This window comes from Bidens hawaiensis, unplaced genomic scaffold (genome assembly GCF_021521415.1).
Source record: "Bidens hawaiensis isolate Kalapana, Puna unplaced genomic scaffold, B.hawaiensis_p1.1 tig00047335_1, whole genome shotgun sequence".
NCBI classification, from domain to species: domain Eukaryota; kingdom Viridiplantae; phylum Streptophyta; class Magnoliopsida; order Asterales; family Asteraceae; genus Bidens; species Bidens hawaiensis.
In genome coordinates this window covers 6,694-22,666 of record NW_027498437.1, presented here as the reverse complement: position 1 = coordinate 22,666, position 15,973 = coordinate 6,694, and the positions used below count along the sequence as shown (strand labels likewise).

At 33.7% G+C, this 15,973-nt stretch overlaps 2 protein-coding genes across 3 annotated transcripts; one reads left to right on the top strand and one right to left on the bottom strand.

The window, feature by feature from the left end:
- Positions 1–135: 135 nt before the first annotated feature.
- On the bottom strand, positions 136–4,267 carry LOC143596875 (receptor-like cytoplasmic kinase 176). Of its 2 annotated transcripts, none has more exons than XM_077075538.1 (6): positions 3,869–4,267; positions 3,383–3,649; positions 2,137–2,272; positions 1,920–2,062; positions 1,714–1,837; positions 136–673 (listed from the first exon to the last, which is right to left on the bottom strand). In XM_077075538.1, exons 1-6 carry the CDS (start codon positions 3,869–3,871, stop codon positions 261–263), a joined length of 1,086 nt encoding a protein of 361 aa, XP_076931653.1. In that variant the 5' UTR covers positions 3,872–4,267; the 3' UTR covers positions 136–260. The 2 variants fall into 2 exon arrangements, with proteins under 2 accessions (XP_076931653.1, XP_076931652.1); XM_077075537.1 differs by having other exon boundaries at positions 137–673; positions 3,383–3,654; positions 3,869–4,264.
- A 4,513-nt stretch (positions 4,268–8,780) lies between these two features.
- LOC143596873 (glucan endo-1,3-beta-glucosidase-like) lies at positions 8,781–12,362 on the top strand. The gene is made up of 3 exons (XM_077075535.1): positions 8,781–9,712; positions 11,113–11,461; positions 12,011–12,362. Exons 1-3 carry the CDS (start codon positions 9,036–9,038, stop codon positions 12,332–12,334), a joined length of 1,350 nt encoding a protein of 449 aa, XP_076931650.1. The 5' UTR covers positions 8,781–9,035; the 3' UTR covers positions 12,335–12,362.
- The last annotated feature ends 3,611 nt before the right edge of the window (positions 12,363–15,973 follow it).

Genomic DNA, 15,973 nt, shown 5'->3' with positions numbered 1-15,973 from the left:
TGTGTTCTATTCTAATTAAAAAAGTACTAACTATAAACATATAGTTTAATTAAATACAAATATATAATATAAATTGTTTATTTATTTAAAAAAATTCAATTATAATTAAAAGTTAAATTAGTTGTCACGTTAATCACAGCTACACACTAATTGAACACAAATGGCCCAATTTCTAATGCATATTATAACGAGTCAAAACTGTACACTAAAATCATCCCCACATTTTAGACCAAGTTACACAAACCATAACCAAACAATACTTAAGCACCACCATTAGTCAAACCGGCCGGTCTAGGATAACTAGAACCGGCTTTACTATCATCATCTTTCCAAACCGGTTCAGTTCTAGCACTTTCAGAAGCTTTCTGCAGCTCTTGAATCTGCTCCAATGATTTAACCAACTCTTCCGCATCGGGCCTGTGTTTGGGCTCTTTCATGAGACACTTCATGGCAAGTAAGGCGGCCCGTGTTGCAACAGCGGAAGAATACTGGCCTTGGATGCGCGGGTCCATAATATGTAGAATCTTTCGTTTGCTGGTTAGAAACGGTTTAGCAAACACGACTAGTATTTGCTCACCGGATGGACGGTTTTTGTCAATGCACCGTCTACCTGTTAAAAGCTCGAGGAGAACGACTCCAAAACTGTATATGTCACTTCTTGCGGTCAAATGGCCTTCATAATTAATATAAGAGAATTATGTGAGATTTAAAATGAGATCGCGAAAGCTTGCAAATCACTTATATTTGTTCAATATGGTTGGTGACTGCAGTAAGGTTTATACTTTATATTACAGGTGGCAAATGGGTCGGGTTGGACAGAACCATGAACTTTATTTCTCGTTTTCATTTGGAATCATGTTGAGCTGAGACGCTCATAAAAGCTCGCTAAAAGCTTGAATCGAGCTGATCGCGGTGTAAATGAGCCAAGACAACATTTAGCAAACGAGCGACTCGAGATCAGCTACTTGAAAACTTGAATCAAACCGAGATTAAACGAGCTCGAGCTCAGGCCTCAAATGGGTCGGGTTGGACAGAACCATGAACTTTATTTCTCGTTTTCATTTGGAATCATGTTGAGCTGAGACGCTCATAAAAGCTCGCTAAAAGCTTGAATCGAGCTGATCGCGGTGTAAATGAGCCAAGACAACATTTAGCAAACGAGCGACTCGAGATCAGCTACTTGAAAACTTGAATCAAACCGAGATTAAACGAGCTCGAGCTCAGGCCTTAAAGTAAAGCTTGTTTAATAAACTAGCCCGAGCCCAAGCTTCACTTACCGAGCTCAAGCTAGCTCGCGAGCCTAAACGACCCTATTACTTGTATAACTTTTATTTAATGTATGGAATATTTATTTATATAATATTTATTATATTTAAAATTATGAAAAAGGTAACTGCATAATATATATTATATTATCATAAAAATAATAATTTAAAAAATGCATAAAAACAATTACAAAAAAATAAACGATCCGAGCTCAAGCTTGGAAAACAACTCACGAGCCGAACTCAAGCCTAGTCGAGCTCGGTTCATTTACACCCCTAGAGTCGAGCTTAAACGAGTTTGACATGTTTCCACTTAACCTTAAAACATAACATTACCCACCCGTTAAAGAAAAAGTAATGCCCAAATCAATCTATTTATCCATAAAAGTTTCATTTAAACTCAAATTATCTACCTTACTTATAATAATTATCAAAAAATCCAAATTACCTGTGGCCATGTATTCAGGTGCTGCATATCCATGGGTACCCATAACCCGTGTCGAGACATGACTTTGACCATCCGCGGGCCCATCTTTCGCCAACCCAAAATCAGAAAGTTTTGCATTGTAATTCTGAAACACGTAAAGGATAGATACGTCAAAACACCTTAAAAGAATAAGCTAAACTAAGTAAGAACATTAATTTTTGGCATACCGAATCGATTAATATATTGGAAGACTTGAAATCGCGATATATAACCTTAGCTTCGGGACTATGTAAGTATGCAAGTCCTTTTGCAGCACCGAGAGCGACTTTTATACGAAGGTTCCAAGAAAGAGGTTGAAAGTAAGAACTTCCTGTAAATGCAATATTTAATTATTATAATATATGTAGATAATTAAATTTGTGAAGTGTAATATCAAGAACTCACGTCTGAAAAGATGGTTTTCCAAGCTGCCTCGAGGCATGAACTCGTACACGAGGAGTCTGTGATCATCTTCTAGGCAATAACCGATTAATTTAACAAGATTTGGATGATTTAACTGCCCTAAATAATTAATTTCAGCCTGCAAGAATATTAATTTAATACCAGATAAAGAAAGTACTAATAACATGTCTTAAACTGCACTGGGTACCAAAGAGCATGGATAACTTTAAAGGGTGTTTGGATGCGCGTTTTGAGATTGTTCATGTAAAACCGGATAGTGTCTTCACATGCTTTTTGTGTTTGAAGTTGTTATATCGGTTAATCACATGTTACAAATGTTTGACAAAATTTTATTATGTATAAATGACATAAAAGTATTAGATAAAAAGATAAAACGACCAAAAATGACATTTTTATGGGAAAAAGTATACACTTTCTGTCAAATATGATAAAATTCTCTCAAATTTGGTTGACAGTTCTAGATAACCAAGGTTTGAACCCAATAACCATTCTAACCAGTTGCGAAAATTTGCTTTTATAAGAGAAAACTAAATAAAATGACAAAAAACAATTATAGAAAAAAAGGATTTGCGAAATGAGATAAAAACCATTGCATTAAAAGAAAGATACACGGCCAAAAATGACGTTTTTATGGAAAAAAGTAGACACTCTTCAAAAAATATAAAAAAAAATCTCTGTTTAGGTTGATAAAAAACAATCAGTATTTAAACCGAATAATCAGTTTCAAAAGGCAAATCCATGTTTTAAGAATACTAAATAAATTACAAAAATAAAAACAACATTCTTATAGAAAAAAAGAGTTTGTGGAAATGTGGAATAAGAATAGAGGTATTAGATTAAAAGATAAAATGACCAAAAATGACATAATTATGGGAAAAATAGACATTCTTTCTAAATATGAATAAAAATCTCTCAAATTAGATTGATCGATTTTAGCTAATCAAGAGAAAACTATAGGATTAATGAAAACAACAAAAAAAAACAAAATTTTTTTTATAGAAAAAAGGGTTTGAGAAATAAGACAAAAGCATAAGTTTAAAAGATAACAAGATCAAAAATGACACTTTTATGGGAAAAAAGTAGACATTTTTTTCTAAAATATGAACAATAATCTCATAAATTAGCTTGATCAATTTCAAATAATCAAGAGTTAGACCCATATCCAAACACCCCCCCTAATCCAAAATCCAATTTAACAACCAAACAACACACAACAATCCACACTTACCAACCATTCTTGATGACCTTGAACACCTTCATGATTCAACCTCTTAACCGCAATAACAGTCCCCGTACCCGGTTTAGCAGCCGCAAGCGATTGTTCATCAATCCAACCTTTGAAAACCGACCCGAACCCACCTTCTCCCAACACACTATCGGGTCGAAAGTTTCTAGTGGCAGCTTTTAACACATTAAAACTAAAAATTTTCAAATTCGCCGACCCTAAAATCTCCGCTTGGCTTTTCGGACTAGGCGGTACTGATGCAGATGTAACCTTGCCTTTTAAAACACACTATTAATATCATTTGGCCCAAAATCTTGATCATAGTATCATATATTCATAATCATACATAAAGGTTCAATATTTATCATAATAAATAACTTTCTAGCCAAAATTACACAGACCCATCTCACATAATCAATCATAGATCATATTATTACAAAAAAAAAAAAAAAACATTATACAAGTTCAAGATGATAGATAGATACTAACCATCAAGACGAGAGCTTTCAATTTTCAAACGAACACTGAAACAAGAACCCATATGGGGTCAAAACTCAAAACCCTAAAGCTCTGTTGGTCAGTTTGGCCTGCAATTGTTTGATCAAAGTATTAAAAAAGTTGAAAGCTCACAGAGGTATTTAGACAAACAGTTGGCGGGTGTGAACAAGAACCCACACCAGATGCGTGTTCAATATGAAAACAAACTAATTAATATTACTAGCTTTTGAATATTAATATTTTTTTTGTTGAGAATCCTTCGAGAACAAAGCTAAAGCCAAAATAAAGATGACCCACTTCCATTAATTCTTGAATAATTTTTTTTTTATATATATAAATTTTGATTTATGAAAAATGGTGGGGATTGAGGAATCCAGTGAAGGTTAAGAATTTGACAGCACAGAGGCTGCTAAATTCTCCCTAGATATTATTATTATTATTTGTTCCGTACTGTTCCTGAAGTTTGACTGGTTTTGTACTATTATTACTACTTTTTCAGTCACTTTACAGTTAGGGCCCCTGAATTATGACACTTGTTTTTGTAACGAATGGCCCTTGTTACTTGAGCACGTCTGAAAAGCTAGAGATGGTGCGGTTCAACCTGTGCGGCGGGAATTCAGTCGATATAGATTTTGGTTCGTTACAGTGCGTGAAAAAAAAATGAAAAAATCATTTGAAAATTTATTAAACGACTTTTGGTTAAGTTCTACTTAAACAATGTGTCGGGTGTAAAGTATTTCGATTTTGATGTACTCGCTAGAGAAATAAAGTGGGTACCCAAAAATATAGTCAATAGAGTAGACAAAGAGGTGTATCAAAGTGTTTTGTTTCGTTGTTTTTTTATTTATGTAACGTTCAAATTTGCGCTACCAAAACCACAAGCCACGTGAAGTACCAGTATGAAGATAGACCTTAGTATTTTAACTTGTTTAGTTAATTGGTTAGTTGACTATGTGAATTAATTAAAATAAAATTAATCATGTAAACTAATAAGGTTGAGGTGCTATTCGCTCAAACTTAATGAAATGGTCAATTTAGTATTTAAGTTATTTAATATTTTATTTGGTATATTTGTTTTTGAGATAATATAAGATAGATTATACATCTTTAAGTCAACTAATAGAAAAATATTAAACTCCCTTAATTATCTTTTCTTAGCACACTTGTTTGGAACTAATTGAAAAGTACAAATCTTCGGCTCATCCATATAAAGTGTATTGTGGGGATGATTTTTCATTAACAGCCTCTAATGAGTTGTTTTTGTATGGTCAAGTTATTCTACAAAGAGAATAAAAATGAGAAGGATAAGAAGTCATAATTAATTGGCATGTGTCAAGTATGGACCAAAGGAAAAAGGATAGAGAGGTAATTGTATACATTTTCTTTCTCCACAAGCAAAACACATGTTAATACTCCCATCTTTTTATAACTTTTATAACGTTTTCATATGATATTTTTTAAAAATAAAATTCACCATAATAACAAGCGTTTTTTTACCTTTAATATGAGTATAATTTTGTTATATAAACTAAAAAATAATTTACATCATTGTGTCTTTTGCTTACCATTGTGTCTTTTTTCATCACCGTGTCTTTCTGTTTATTATTGTGTTTTTTCGCCATTGTGTCTTTCAACTGATCATTGTATTTTTTTTAAATACTAATAACACCGTTGTGTAATACTAATATGTAAATGTAATGATAAATACCAACAAATTATCTAATACTAAATACAATGATGAATACATATTACACATTAACATGAAACATAAAACACAATAATGGATACATATAACACGATGACCTGAAACGTAAGACACAATGGTAAAATACATATAACACAATGACCTTAAACGTAAGACACAATGGTAAATACATATAACACAATGACCTTAAACGTAAGACACAATGGTAAATATATATAACACAATGACCTTAAACGTAAGACAAAATGGTAAATACATATAACACAATGACCTTAAACGTAAAACACAATAGTAAATACATATAACACAATGACTTGAAACGTAAGACACAATGGTAAATACATATACCTTAAACGTAAGACACAATGGCAAATATATATAACACAATGACTATAAACGTAAAACACAATGAAATCTACAGATTACACAATGGCTTGAACGTAATACACAATCAACATAAAGCAAATGTTGAGCACAAAGACACAGTGACAAACAAAATACACAGTGAGGTAATCTTTATTTTAATTTTTATCTTTAATATGAGTATCAGTTGAAAAACACAATGACCAAAATATATAATACAATGCATAGAAAAATCCAATTAAAAAACACAATAGACAACCAAATAACACAACACAAAAAAAACTCACTAACTTTTTTTTATTTTTATATAACAATATGATATTCATATTAAAGATAAAAAAACGCTCGTTATTTTGGTAAAAAAAAATTTCTAAAAAAACGTCGTATGAAATAGTTATAGACGTTTTAAAATGACGAGGGAATTGACATATGCCTTTCATGTGGAGAGAGAAAGTCTTCATAAATGAGTTATTACCTTCATGCCCTTCTCATCTATTTTTAGTTATTTTTTATTCTTGAATTAATCTCCACCATCCAAATATAAGATCAATGGATTAAATTCCTTCTCACCCTTCTCATTTTTATAGTCCTTTGTATTTTAACTTTACCCTGTTTTTGTATATATAATTTATTTTATATTTAACAGTACACTTGTGACTTGTCAAGGTTTAAAGTAAGAAAAAAATATGATTTTATTTTCAAATGCATATATATTCCAACATGTTTTCCTAACAAATAATGTTAGGCCAGGATACATTGGGTTTTATTTGTCGTTGGCTTGAAAAATACATGAGAATGGTGTTTTATTACTTTTATAGACCAAATAGTACAATAGAATATTATGGTAATGGTAAATTATAGAATAAACATAATTTAATAAATAAGTGTCCACTATATATTCCCACTTCCATTTTCTATTACTTATCTCTATACTTTCATGCAATCAATTACTTTAATTCCTGATATTTTTATATTCACACATTTAAATACTCAACTTTGTTTGAAAAAGTTGCCTTTGTTCATCTTTCTAATCCACAAAATGATTCGTTTTGACACCGCACCAAAGATACCTGGTAGATTATTGTGACGTGTTATGAACTCACTCGTGCACATATATTATAATTACATTAATAACTTTAGCATATTCATATCAATCAAAAGCAGCACTAGAAGTCTGGAAGGGGATTAGGGCTGTTCAAAAAGCTCGTGGCTCGAAGCTCGGGCTCGTGGCTCGCTCGATAAAAGCTCGAATAAAATTAGCTAAAAAACTTGATTTGAAACATTTTGAGCTGAGTTAGAACATTTTTGTAACCGAGCCAAAATCGACCTAGGCTCGGCTCGATTCGGGCTCGGCTCGTTGGCTCGATCTTAATCTCGTTTAACTTCAAAATCGAGCTAGAGCCTTATTTGAGTTGCCCCGTTTAATTTCGAGCCCGAGCTCGAAACCACCCTGGCTCGACTATAGAGGCCCCAGATAGAGTAATCATTTGGGCTTGCAATAACACTTAAAGAGGCCCATAACTTCTGTGTGAGATGACCTCCAAGTCCCAAGTGACATCAATCTTTGATCAACTTACAGCCCAGCCCAGCCCAGCCCAAAAAAAAATGATGAGAGACAGAGAAGGGATTTTCATGTCATGATGATTAATTTTTATGCTTAAGAAAACTGTGATGTATATGCTACAACCTTTGATGTATAAACAAGTTGTCATTTACCATTTTATCCCTCTCGGGCATGTTGTGTTAGAACAAATCACATAAAAAGGGTTATCTTAGTTCGAGTCAAAACTAGTTCGGAGTTCCAGCCTAATCCAAACTACCTTGTTTGAGTTAGGAGTTAAGCCCAACATCCACCCTTAATTCCCAATTTGAATTAGAAAGGTCTTCAACTCCGAGCAATTCCCTCATCTTCATAAACTTTATACTCGAAAGCGCTTTAGTTAATATGTCGTCTTTTCGCTCCACTCTACTAATTTGCTCTATCATCACTTGGTGTTTTTCAACACATCATGATCCAGAATCCTTAGGGTTAAACACTACATGTTCAGGTTACAACAATATTAAAAAAAATTGAATGTTTTAATACTTTTGCATTAAAATCATTTTGGAATATGGTGACTTTATGTATGGTTCATTTTCTGACACTGATTCGTACAAAGACATCGAGATTACGTGAGTTCTATCCTTTAATTTGTATAACGCGTAAAAGAAGATTCTTAAGCATTAACTTGACATCTACAATGATAATGTGTCAGTGATATCAGAAATATAAGACAGAGCCATCTCCGAGAAGCGAGAATTGCTAAAAAAATTTTGGCCGAAAGCAAATATAAATTTGAGTCTTAAGTAAAATTTAAATTTGATAACTCCTATCTAAAAAGTAAATGATAAGATGATAATTGGGCCATAAAGTTGATAATTTAGGTCTAATGCAATTATATATATATATATATATATATATATATATATATATATATATATATATATATATATATATATATATAAATTTTTTTTAAAAATTCTTATCCTCTAGATGAGCAGGCCTAAGATGGTTGGCCTCATTGCCTCCGTGTCTCATACGGCCCTGATCATCCCAAACGGCCTTGATAAGACATCTTTCTTGCCTTTGGAATATCGGTTATAAAAGATTAACATTAATTTTTTCTCATTGTAACAACTACTAAAAGATTATTTTTCACAATAAATATTTTGTGAAGATAAATTTAATCAAAACACAATCAAAGTGGAATGGTCCTTTGAAGTTTGAAAACTATGCTTGTGATAGAGAAAGGATGTAGATTCGACCGTTACAACTTACAAATAAATTAGTAACTGACATCACATGTACAATTTTTGTCTTTATATCTTTCACATCACATGTTAGAAATTATGTTACTTTAATCTTTATTTCAAACCAGTATTTTGTAGTTTCAAATTGAATAGATTCTTTACTTTCACAAAACCCATACCCTTGTAGTTTCAATTGAATAGATTCCTCCCTTTTTATTAAACCTTTCTCCAAACTATCACAAAGTATATTTTCCACCCAATAAATCACTCCAAAACCCCTAAATTCCATCTACAACAACAATGCTCATTTCCAACCTCCACCACCTCCTCATTCTCCTCCTCCTAGTCCCCGCGGCCACCGCCATCGGCGTCAACTATGGCACCGTTGGCGACAACCTCCCACCCCCATCCACCGTCGCACAATTCCTCAAATCCAACACCACAATCGACCGCATACGAATATTCGACGCCAATCCCGAAATATTAAAAGCCTTTGCTAACACCGGCATCCTCGTCTCCGTTACCGTCCCCAACGGGGACATCCCATCACTAACGGACCCGTGGACCGCCCGTAGGTGGGTCCACACCAATATCAAACCATTCCATCCCATCACCAAGATACATTACATTTGTGTTGGTACGGAAGTACTACACTGGGGTCCACAGAATATTGTGGACCACCTTGTACCCGCTATGAGAGTACTACATGCCACATTAATTAAAAGTGGGATTAAAGATGTTAAGGTTTCTACCCCGCATTCGTTGAGTATTCTTTTGAGGTCTAATCCGCCTAGTAAGGCGTCGTTTCGACCCGGGTGGGATGTTGGGAACCTTGCACCGATTCTTCGGTTTCATCGAGAGACGAAGTCGGCGTTTATGGTTAACCCGTACACGTATTACGCGTACACGCCGGGGAATGAGAGCTATTGTTTGTTCAAGCCTAATGCTGGGTTGTATGATAAAGCCACCGGGAAAAGGTATGCTTTAATTTGTTCTTTTCTTTTATTTTTTTTCGAGTACCGGTATATTATAGACGGATTAGACGGATGCCCGAACAATGCAGCGGGAAATACAAACCTTGATAATTAATCAGGTAATAGATTTATGGGTGTTTTCCGTTGGGAATCGTGAAACCGTTTATTGTTATAGGTAGATTAATAATTCTTATTTTAAACTCAATTTAGTATCGAAGTACAAACAAAACCGGAACCTAACTAATAACCATTGCTAATGGTTTGGTTTTGTTGAGTTAAATTTTCAATGGTCCGGTTTTAAGTTTCGGCGACAAAAACGTTGCAAACAGCTTGGCTCACGGTTTAATTTAAAACCATCAAAACCGAACAACAAACAAATATACGTAAAATGTTATTTTTAACTGGAAAAAAACTATGACAATATCATACTCAAATTAAAGAGAATTAGATGCTCGTTTTTATGGTGCAGTTTTTTTTTTAAAATATTAACGTACGAAAAAAATATGACCGTTTAAAAATCGCAGGGGTATTTGGATTAAAAATGAAAATATAAAGAATATATACATAAAAGATGAAGGATCAAGGTTGTAACTATTCTTTAATTTTACAAAAGTTAATTAAAGTTAATAGAAATATTTTGAAAAAAATATGAAATGCATGTGAGTTTTTATGCTCAAAAGCTATTTTGTTCTTCTTTATACTTGTAAATTACTTAAAATCACCGTATTAATTTGCCCTTCATTGCCATATTATATATAGTATAGATATTGACGATTTGACTGGTTTTATTTTTCGGTTTTGGTATTTTCGATATATTGATATCAAACTGACAAGTTTGATACGGTATTAAGTTTATAATTCACTCGTGTGTTTTTAACTTTTTATCAAGTATTTTTTGGTACCGACCGATACATCCCCACATAAAACCGCGTCTAGAGTAAATGGAACTAAGTTTTGAAAGTTTAAATTATTTTTCTTTTATTTTTCGGTAATCTAACACTTATATTGATTTTTTTTAATAACTTTTTAATATTTGACTTTTAAAAAAAGTTAATACACATTTTTTATTTAATTTTACCTTTTAACCCTTAAGTATTCTAAAAGCTTCTTTCAAATGAAGTATCTTTTTTTTTTTCATTTTCCTGAATGACCAACTTAGTCCAAAATCAAAATGCGATCTCATATGTTCGCGATCACAAATAGTGTTGAGTAGCTAGAGCTCAATATCTTCTGTTTCGAAAAAAACTCACCGCCACATGTCCACTTAATAAAGGCACCATCAAACCAAAATAAATACAAAAACCATTACAATCACTTGTACGGTGTTGTTTAAAACCTAAAAAACAAAATTTGTTCTTTAGTACGTAACTTTTGTAATCAATTTTTTGGTTATTAATTCAAAGGTACACCAACCAATTCGATCAACTGATGGACGCCGTATATGTATCCATGAAGAAATTAGGTTACCCAGACGTCGAAATAATAGTGGCGGAGACAGGGTGGCCGTCAGGCGGCGACCCGCAAAACACACATGCCAATGTTGCCAACGCAGCGGCTTATAACGGTGGGCTAATAAAAAAAGTGACATCCGGTGTTGGAACACCATTAATGCCCGGACGAAAGTTTGAAACATATATATTTTCATTGTTTAATGAGAATCTTAAAGGGCCGTCGTTGGATGAGAAGAATTTTGGATTGTTTCGACCTGATTTCACTCAAGTTTATGATGTTGGATTAATGCACGGACCTCAGGTAGGTGCTTTTTATGATATCATAAAACACATGGTTTTAAAAGAGACATCGCTGTCATTACAACATATATATTTAAAAAACATGCGGCATGTACAAATAAAAAAAGAGGAATAGTAGATATAAGATATTGATAGAAGTACAATTATTGATATTCCTTCTCCTTTGCAAAGAACAATTTTATAAAAATACATTTTCCACATACTTTTCAATAAATAAAATTAAATATTCTGCTATTAAAATAAAAAGATTTCAAACAGACAAGGACGCAAGGTGGAGATTTAAAAGTAGAGCTTGGAACGAGCTCGAGCTATGCTCATTTCGAGCTTTATTACTAAATCTCAAGCTAGTCACGTGACTTGCTTTTCAAGCTTAAGTATAAGTGCGAGCGTGATTTGATTCACGTTTTAACGAATCGAACTTGAGTAACTCACGTCTCTTTTGCACCTTTCTCATTGTTACGTTAAAACAAAAATTAAATATTAATATTTTCTACATAAACTTGTTATGATACTTTTAATATAATTTGAGAATTAATACTCATATTAACAGACTACTAGCCCATCACCATCACCATCAAAACCGCCATCAACACCGAGGTCATCACCAAAGACACCATCAACACCGGGCAAGCGTTGGTGTGTGCCTAAACCAGATGCTAGTGATGTTTCACTTCAAGCCAATATAGATTACATTTGTAGTAATGGTGTCGACTGTAGCCCAACCCAGCCCGGTGGGCCTTGCTTCGAGCCGAACACAGTGCGAGCACATGCATCGTTCCTCATGAACTCTTATTATCAGGCCCATGGTCATCATGATATTGATTGTGACTTTGCTCACACCGGAATTGTAGCATCCACCGACCCAAGTAAGTAAATAGCATTAATCTCTCAACCAGGCCACATATCCTGGCCCACTTTTAGCTATGTAAGTATGTAACTGGCCTGGGATGTGCTGTGGATTTGGTTACTGTTTTGTTTGGGGCCATTTTAGTTTAAAACTTTATATTATCTAATCAACGTTTACTTTTTCTTTTCTTTTTTTTTCTCTCTTTCAGGTGATGGTTCCTGTAAATATATTTAGTAAGTATTTAGATGAAGTGGATCAAGAGGAACCATTAATGTCTCAAAATGTATGGTTTAAACTTTGGTTTGTCGGGTGATGCACTTAATGTTTGCAATTATATATAGTTCGTGTGACACCACAAAAAAAATAAACTGATGTTGTTTGGCACAGCATGTATGAAATCGTAGAAAATAATAAAACTATGTTAAAATTAATTTAAGTTACGATAGGAATTAACACGGCATTTTCTCTATGACTATGTAGGAAAAAGATCCAATACAATAATAGCTTATCGTACAATAGGTACGCGAATCCCATTTTTTCACGAAGTCGATCCATGAAATCACATCCCAACATCCCGGAATCGTCAATACATATCTAATGAATCATTGGTTCACCAAAAAAAAAACAGTTTTGGATCGTTAATCGATCAATTTTTTACTTTTTTTCACGAAAACCAATTTTTAAGCGTTTTAGGTTTTTGGTTGAGCGTTTTTTAGCGTTTTAGTATTTTTTTTTTGTCTTGTTTTTTATTGCCTTTTTGAACGTCTTACATACCTATCGTATGTTAAAACATTATTATACAGTATTTCAATCCTGACACTATATATGGGATCCTTGATTCATTAAAACTCACTTCTTTTGTATGATAATGGCTAACTTATCATTTTTGGTAGTGGTGCTTTTATGAGGTTTCCCTTGAACCACTAATTTCAATCTTTTAAAGTAGAGTTTCATTATCTTTGGTTTAAAACTTTAAATGGAAAAATGGGGAAACAACAAATCTAAATTGTTTATTATTATTATTATTATTATTATTATTATTATTATTATCAACGATCAATAATTTTCAAAAGTTTTACCTATATATATACATGAGAATTTTTCATAGTTTTTCTTCATTTCAAGATGTTTATCTATATATGTATATATGTATAGATACGTGTAGGTCTTGTGTAGAAAATATACCTACACACATAACCTTTGCATGTATAGTTTACATAGGTAAACATGTTTGTATGTCTAGTTTTCATAATATTAACATATATGAAAAAACATTGAATTCAACCATTCATTTATATGGAATATGATTAAAATACAAAGGCCAAACAAGAAGTGTAAGACCGTGTGTACTGGTCACGTTGTGGTCAGCGTTGTGGGAGAAAGCGCGGGGGGTACACCGCCCCGTCCCCCTGCGTTATGTTTTTTTTTAAACGTTATATCCAAAACGCTGGACATGGCACGCAGATCCAAAAAAAGAGCCGTTGGTCTTGGAGCCGTTGGGCTTTTTTAAAAAAAGATTTATATTAATTATATTTATACTATATAAACAAACCAAACTCATATTTTTTAACACATTCTTTCCAATCTATACCAATTTACACAAATATTTATATCTTTTACACAAATAATTATACCATCATGTTTCCAAACAACAACCAAAATATTCTCGGTTTCGGTCAATATGCCTGTTAAGGCAACCAAAATCCACAACCGAACCAATCTACCGCCCCGACGCCAACTGTACCCGTCCCGCAAATGTATGACCCACAAATGGTCGTGTACTTTGCGCTTCTACAAAACTCTATGCCAAATGTGTTGCCCGGTTTCCAAAACCCGACGGCGAACATTTTTGCCGGTTCGGGTTTCCAACCCGCCCCGGAGACCCAACCCGAGGTCGAGTTCGTGCCGGAGACACAACCCGTCCCGGAGACCGTAGGCTGTTCGAGCCAATGCGGACGTTCGAAAAAACACGCAAAGAAGCCCGCCGACGAACCTCGGGTTAAAAAGACGGTGATAGCGTGGAGTATCGACGAATGCGTACTATGTGCTCGTGCTTGGTGCCAGATATCGGAAGATGCCAAATGCGGTAGGTTTTTAAAATGCATATATATTTTTTTAAATTTCTTATAACAAACATTAAACTTGTAATGTTTTTATTTTTTTAGCGAACTATCAAAAAGCGGGAGTATTTTGGCACAAAATTATATAGAGGTTTCACAACCTTGGCGGGGACTCGCGTCGAGAAAAAGATTCGTTACTGTCGAAATGGGGTGACATAAACACCAAATGCATGTCTTTCCATACGGTTTTCTCTCAGATGAATCGAACTAGAAGTAGCGGTGTCTCGGAAGCGGAAGTCATGGAAAACGCGTTGGTTGAGTTTCAACATAAGGTCGGCAGGACCTTCAACTACTTTGACATTTGGAAAGACCTATTGAGGTTTCACCCAAAATGGGGCTTGGTGTTGGATGCCAAAGCCGAAGCCGGCGGTGGCCCGAGTAAAAAAAAAGTCTAAAACATCGTCTTCGGTTGATCCAGACACGCCCCGTTCCGACGCTCGAAACTTCAACCTAAGCGATAATGACCCCGTGAATACTACCGAGATGCCTCGGCCGGGGGGTAGAAGAACCAAAGGCAAAGGAAAGGGGAAAGGGGCCGCTTCGTCGTCGGCAACGGGTTCGAATCCCGAATTGGAAAGCCAATTCAAATTAATGAACTCTCGACTCCAAGATTTACACGAACTTGGAACCCAACGACTTCAAGTAAATTTGGACGCCGTCAACCTACTTAGAAGGAATGAAATGGACAAAGACATCGAGGTTTTATCAAACGAGCTATCCGAAGACGACCCGATAGTCCAATCTCTAAAAGCCACTCGACGAGCGAAAATTTTAGAAAAATATAAATGAGTTTTAGTTTTATTAGTATTATTTATGTTTTTTTTTAATTTGATGTATTTTTTTTTAATTTAGTTTAATGTATTTTTTATTTGGAAGTTTAATGTAATTTTTAATTTTATGTTAATTTATTTAAATGATTAAGTATTTAAAAAACCAAATAAAATTAATAATGACTGGGCGCCACGTGGCGCATAATGCCTGGGGATTGAGAGTTATGAATACAGCCTCTTTTTGTAAAAAATCATAACTCTGACTAGGCGTCACGTGACGCATATTGCCTGGTAGTGGAGCTTTACGACTACACATGGTCTAAGAATCAATCTAGTTCATTAATTTTATATGTGAATTATTGTGATTAATTTAAAAGGAAAAAATAATGAAAATGAATAGACCAAATTTGTTGACTTTCTTTATTCAGGTAGATGACACTTGTCATTTACCTCATTATTTTAAAATATTCATAACTTTTTCATACGACATTAAAAAATAAAAAATAAAATCACCATAATAACAAACATTTTTTTTATCTTTACTAGGGATATCATATTGTTATATAAAATAAAATAAAAAATTAATGGATTTTTATACATTGTGTTATTGGTTGGTTATTGTGTTTTTCAATTGAGTTTTCTATGCATTGTGTGTTTTTTTTAATTGTTACTCATATTAGAGATAAAAAAAATAAAACAAAAATAACATCATTGTGCATTTTGTTTGTCGTTGTGTCTTTTTGCTCGTCATATTTTTTTGTCATTGTGTATTACGT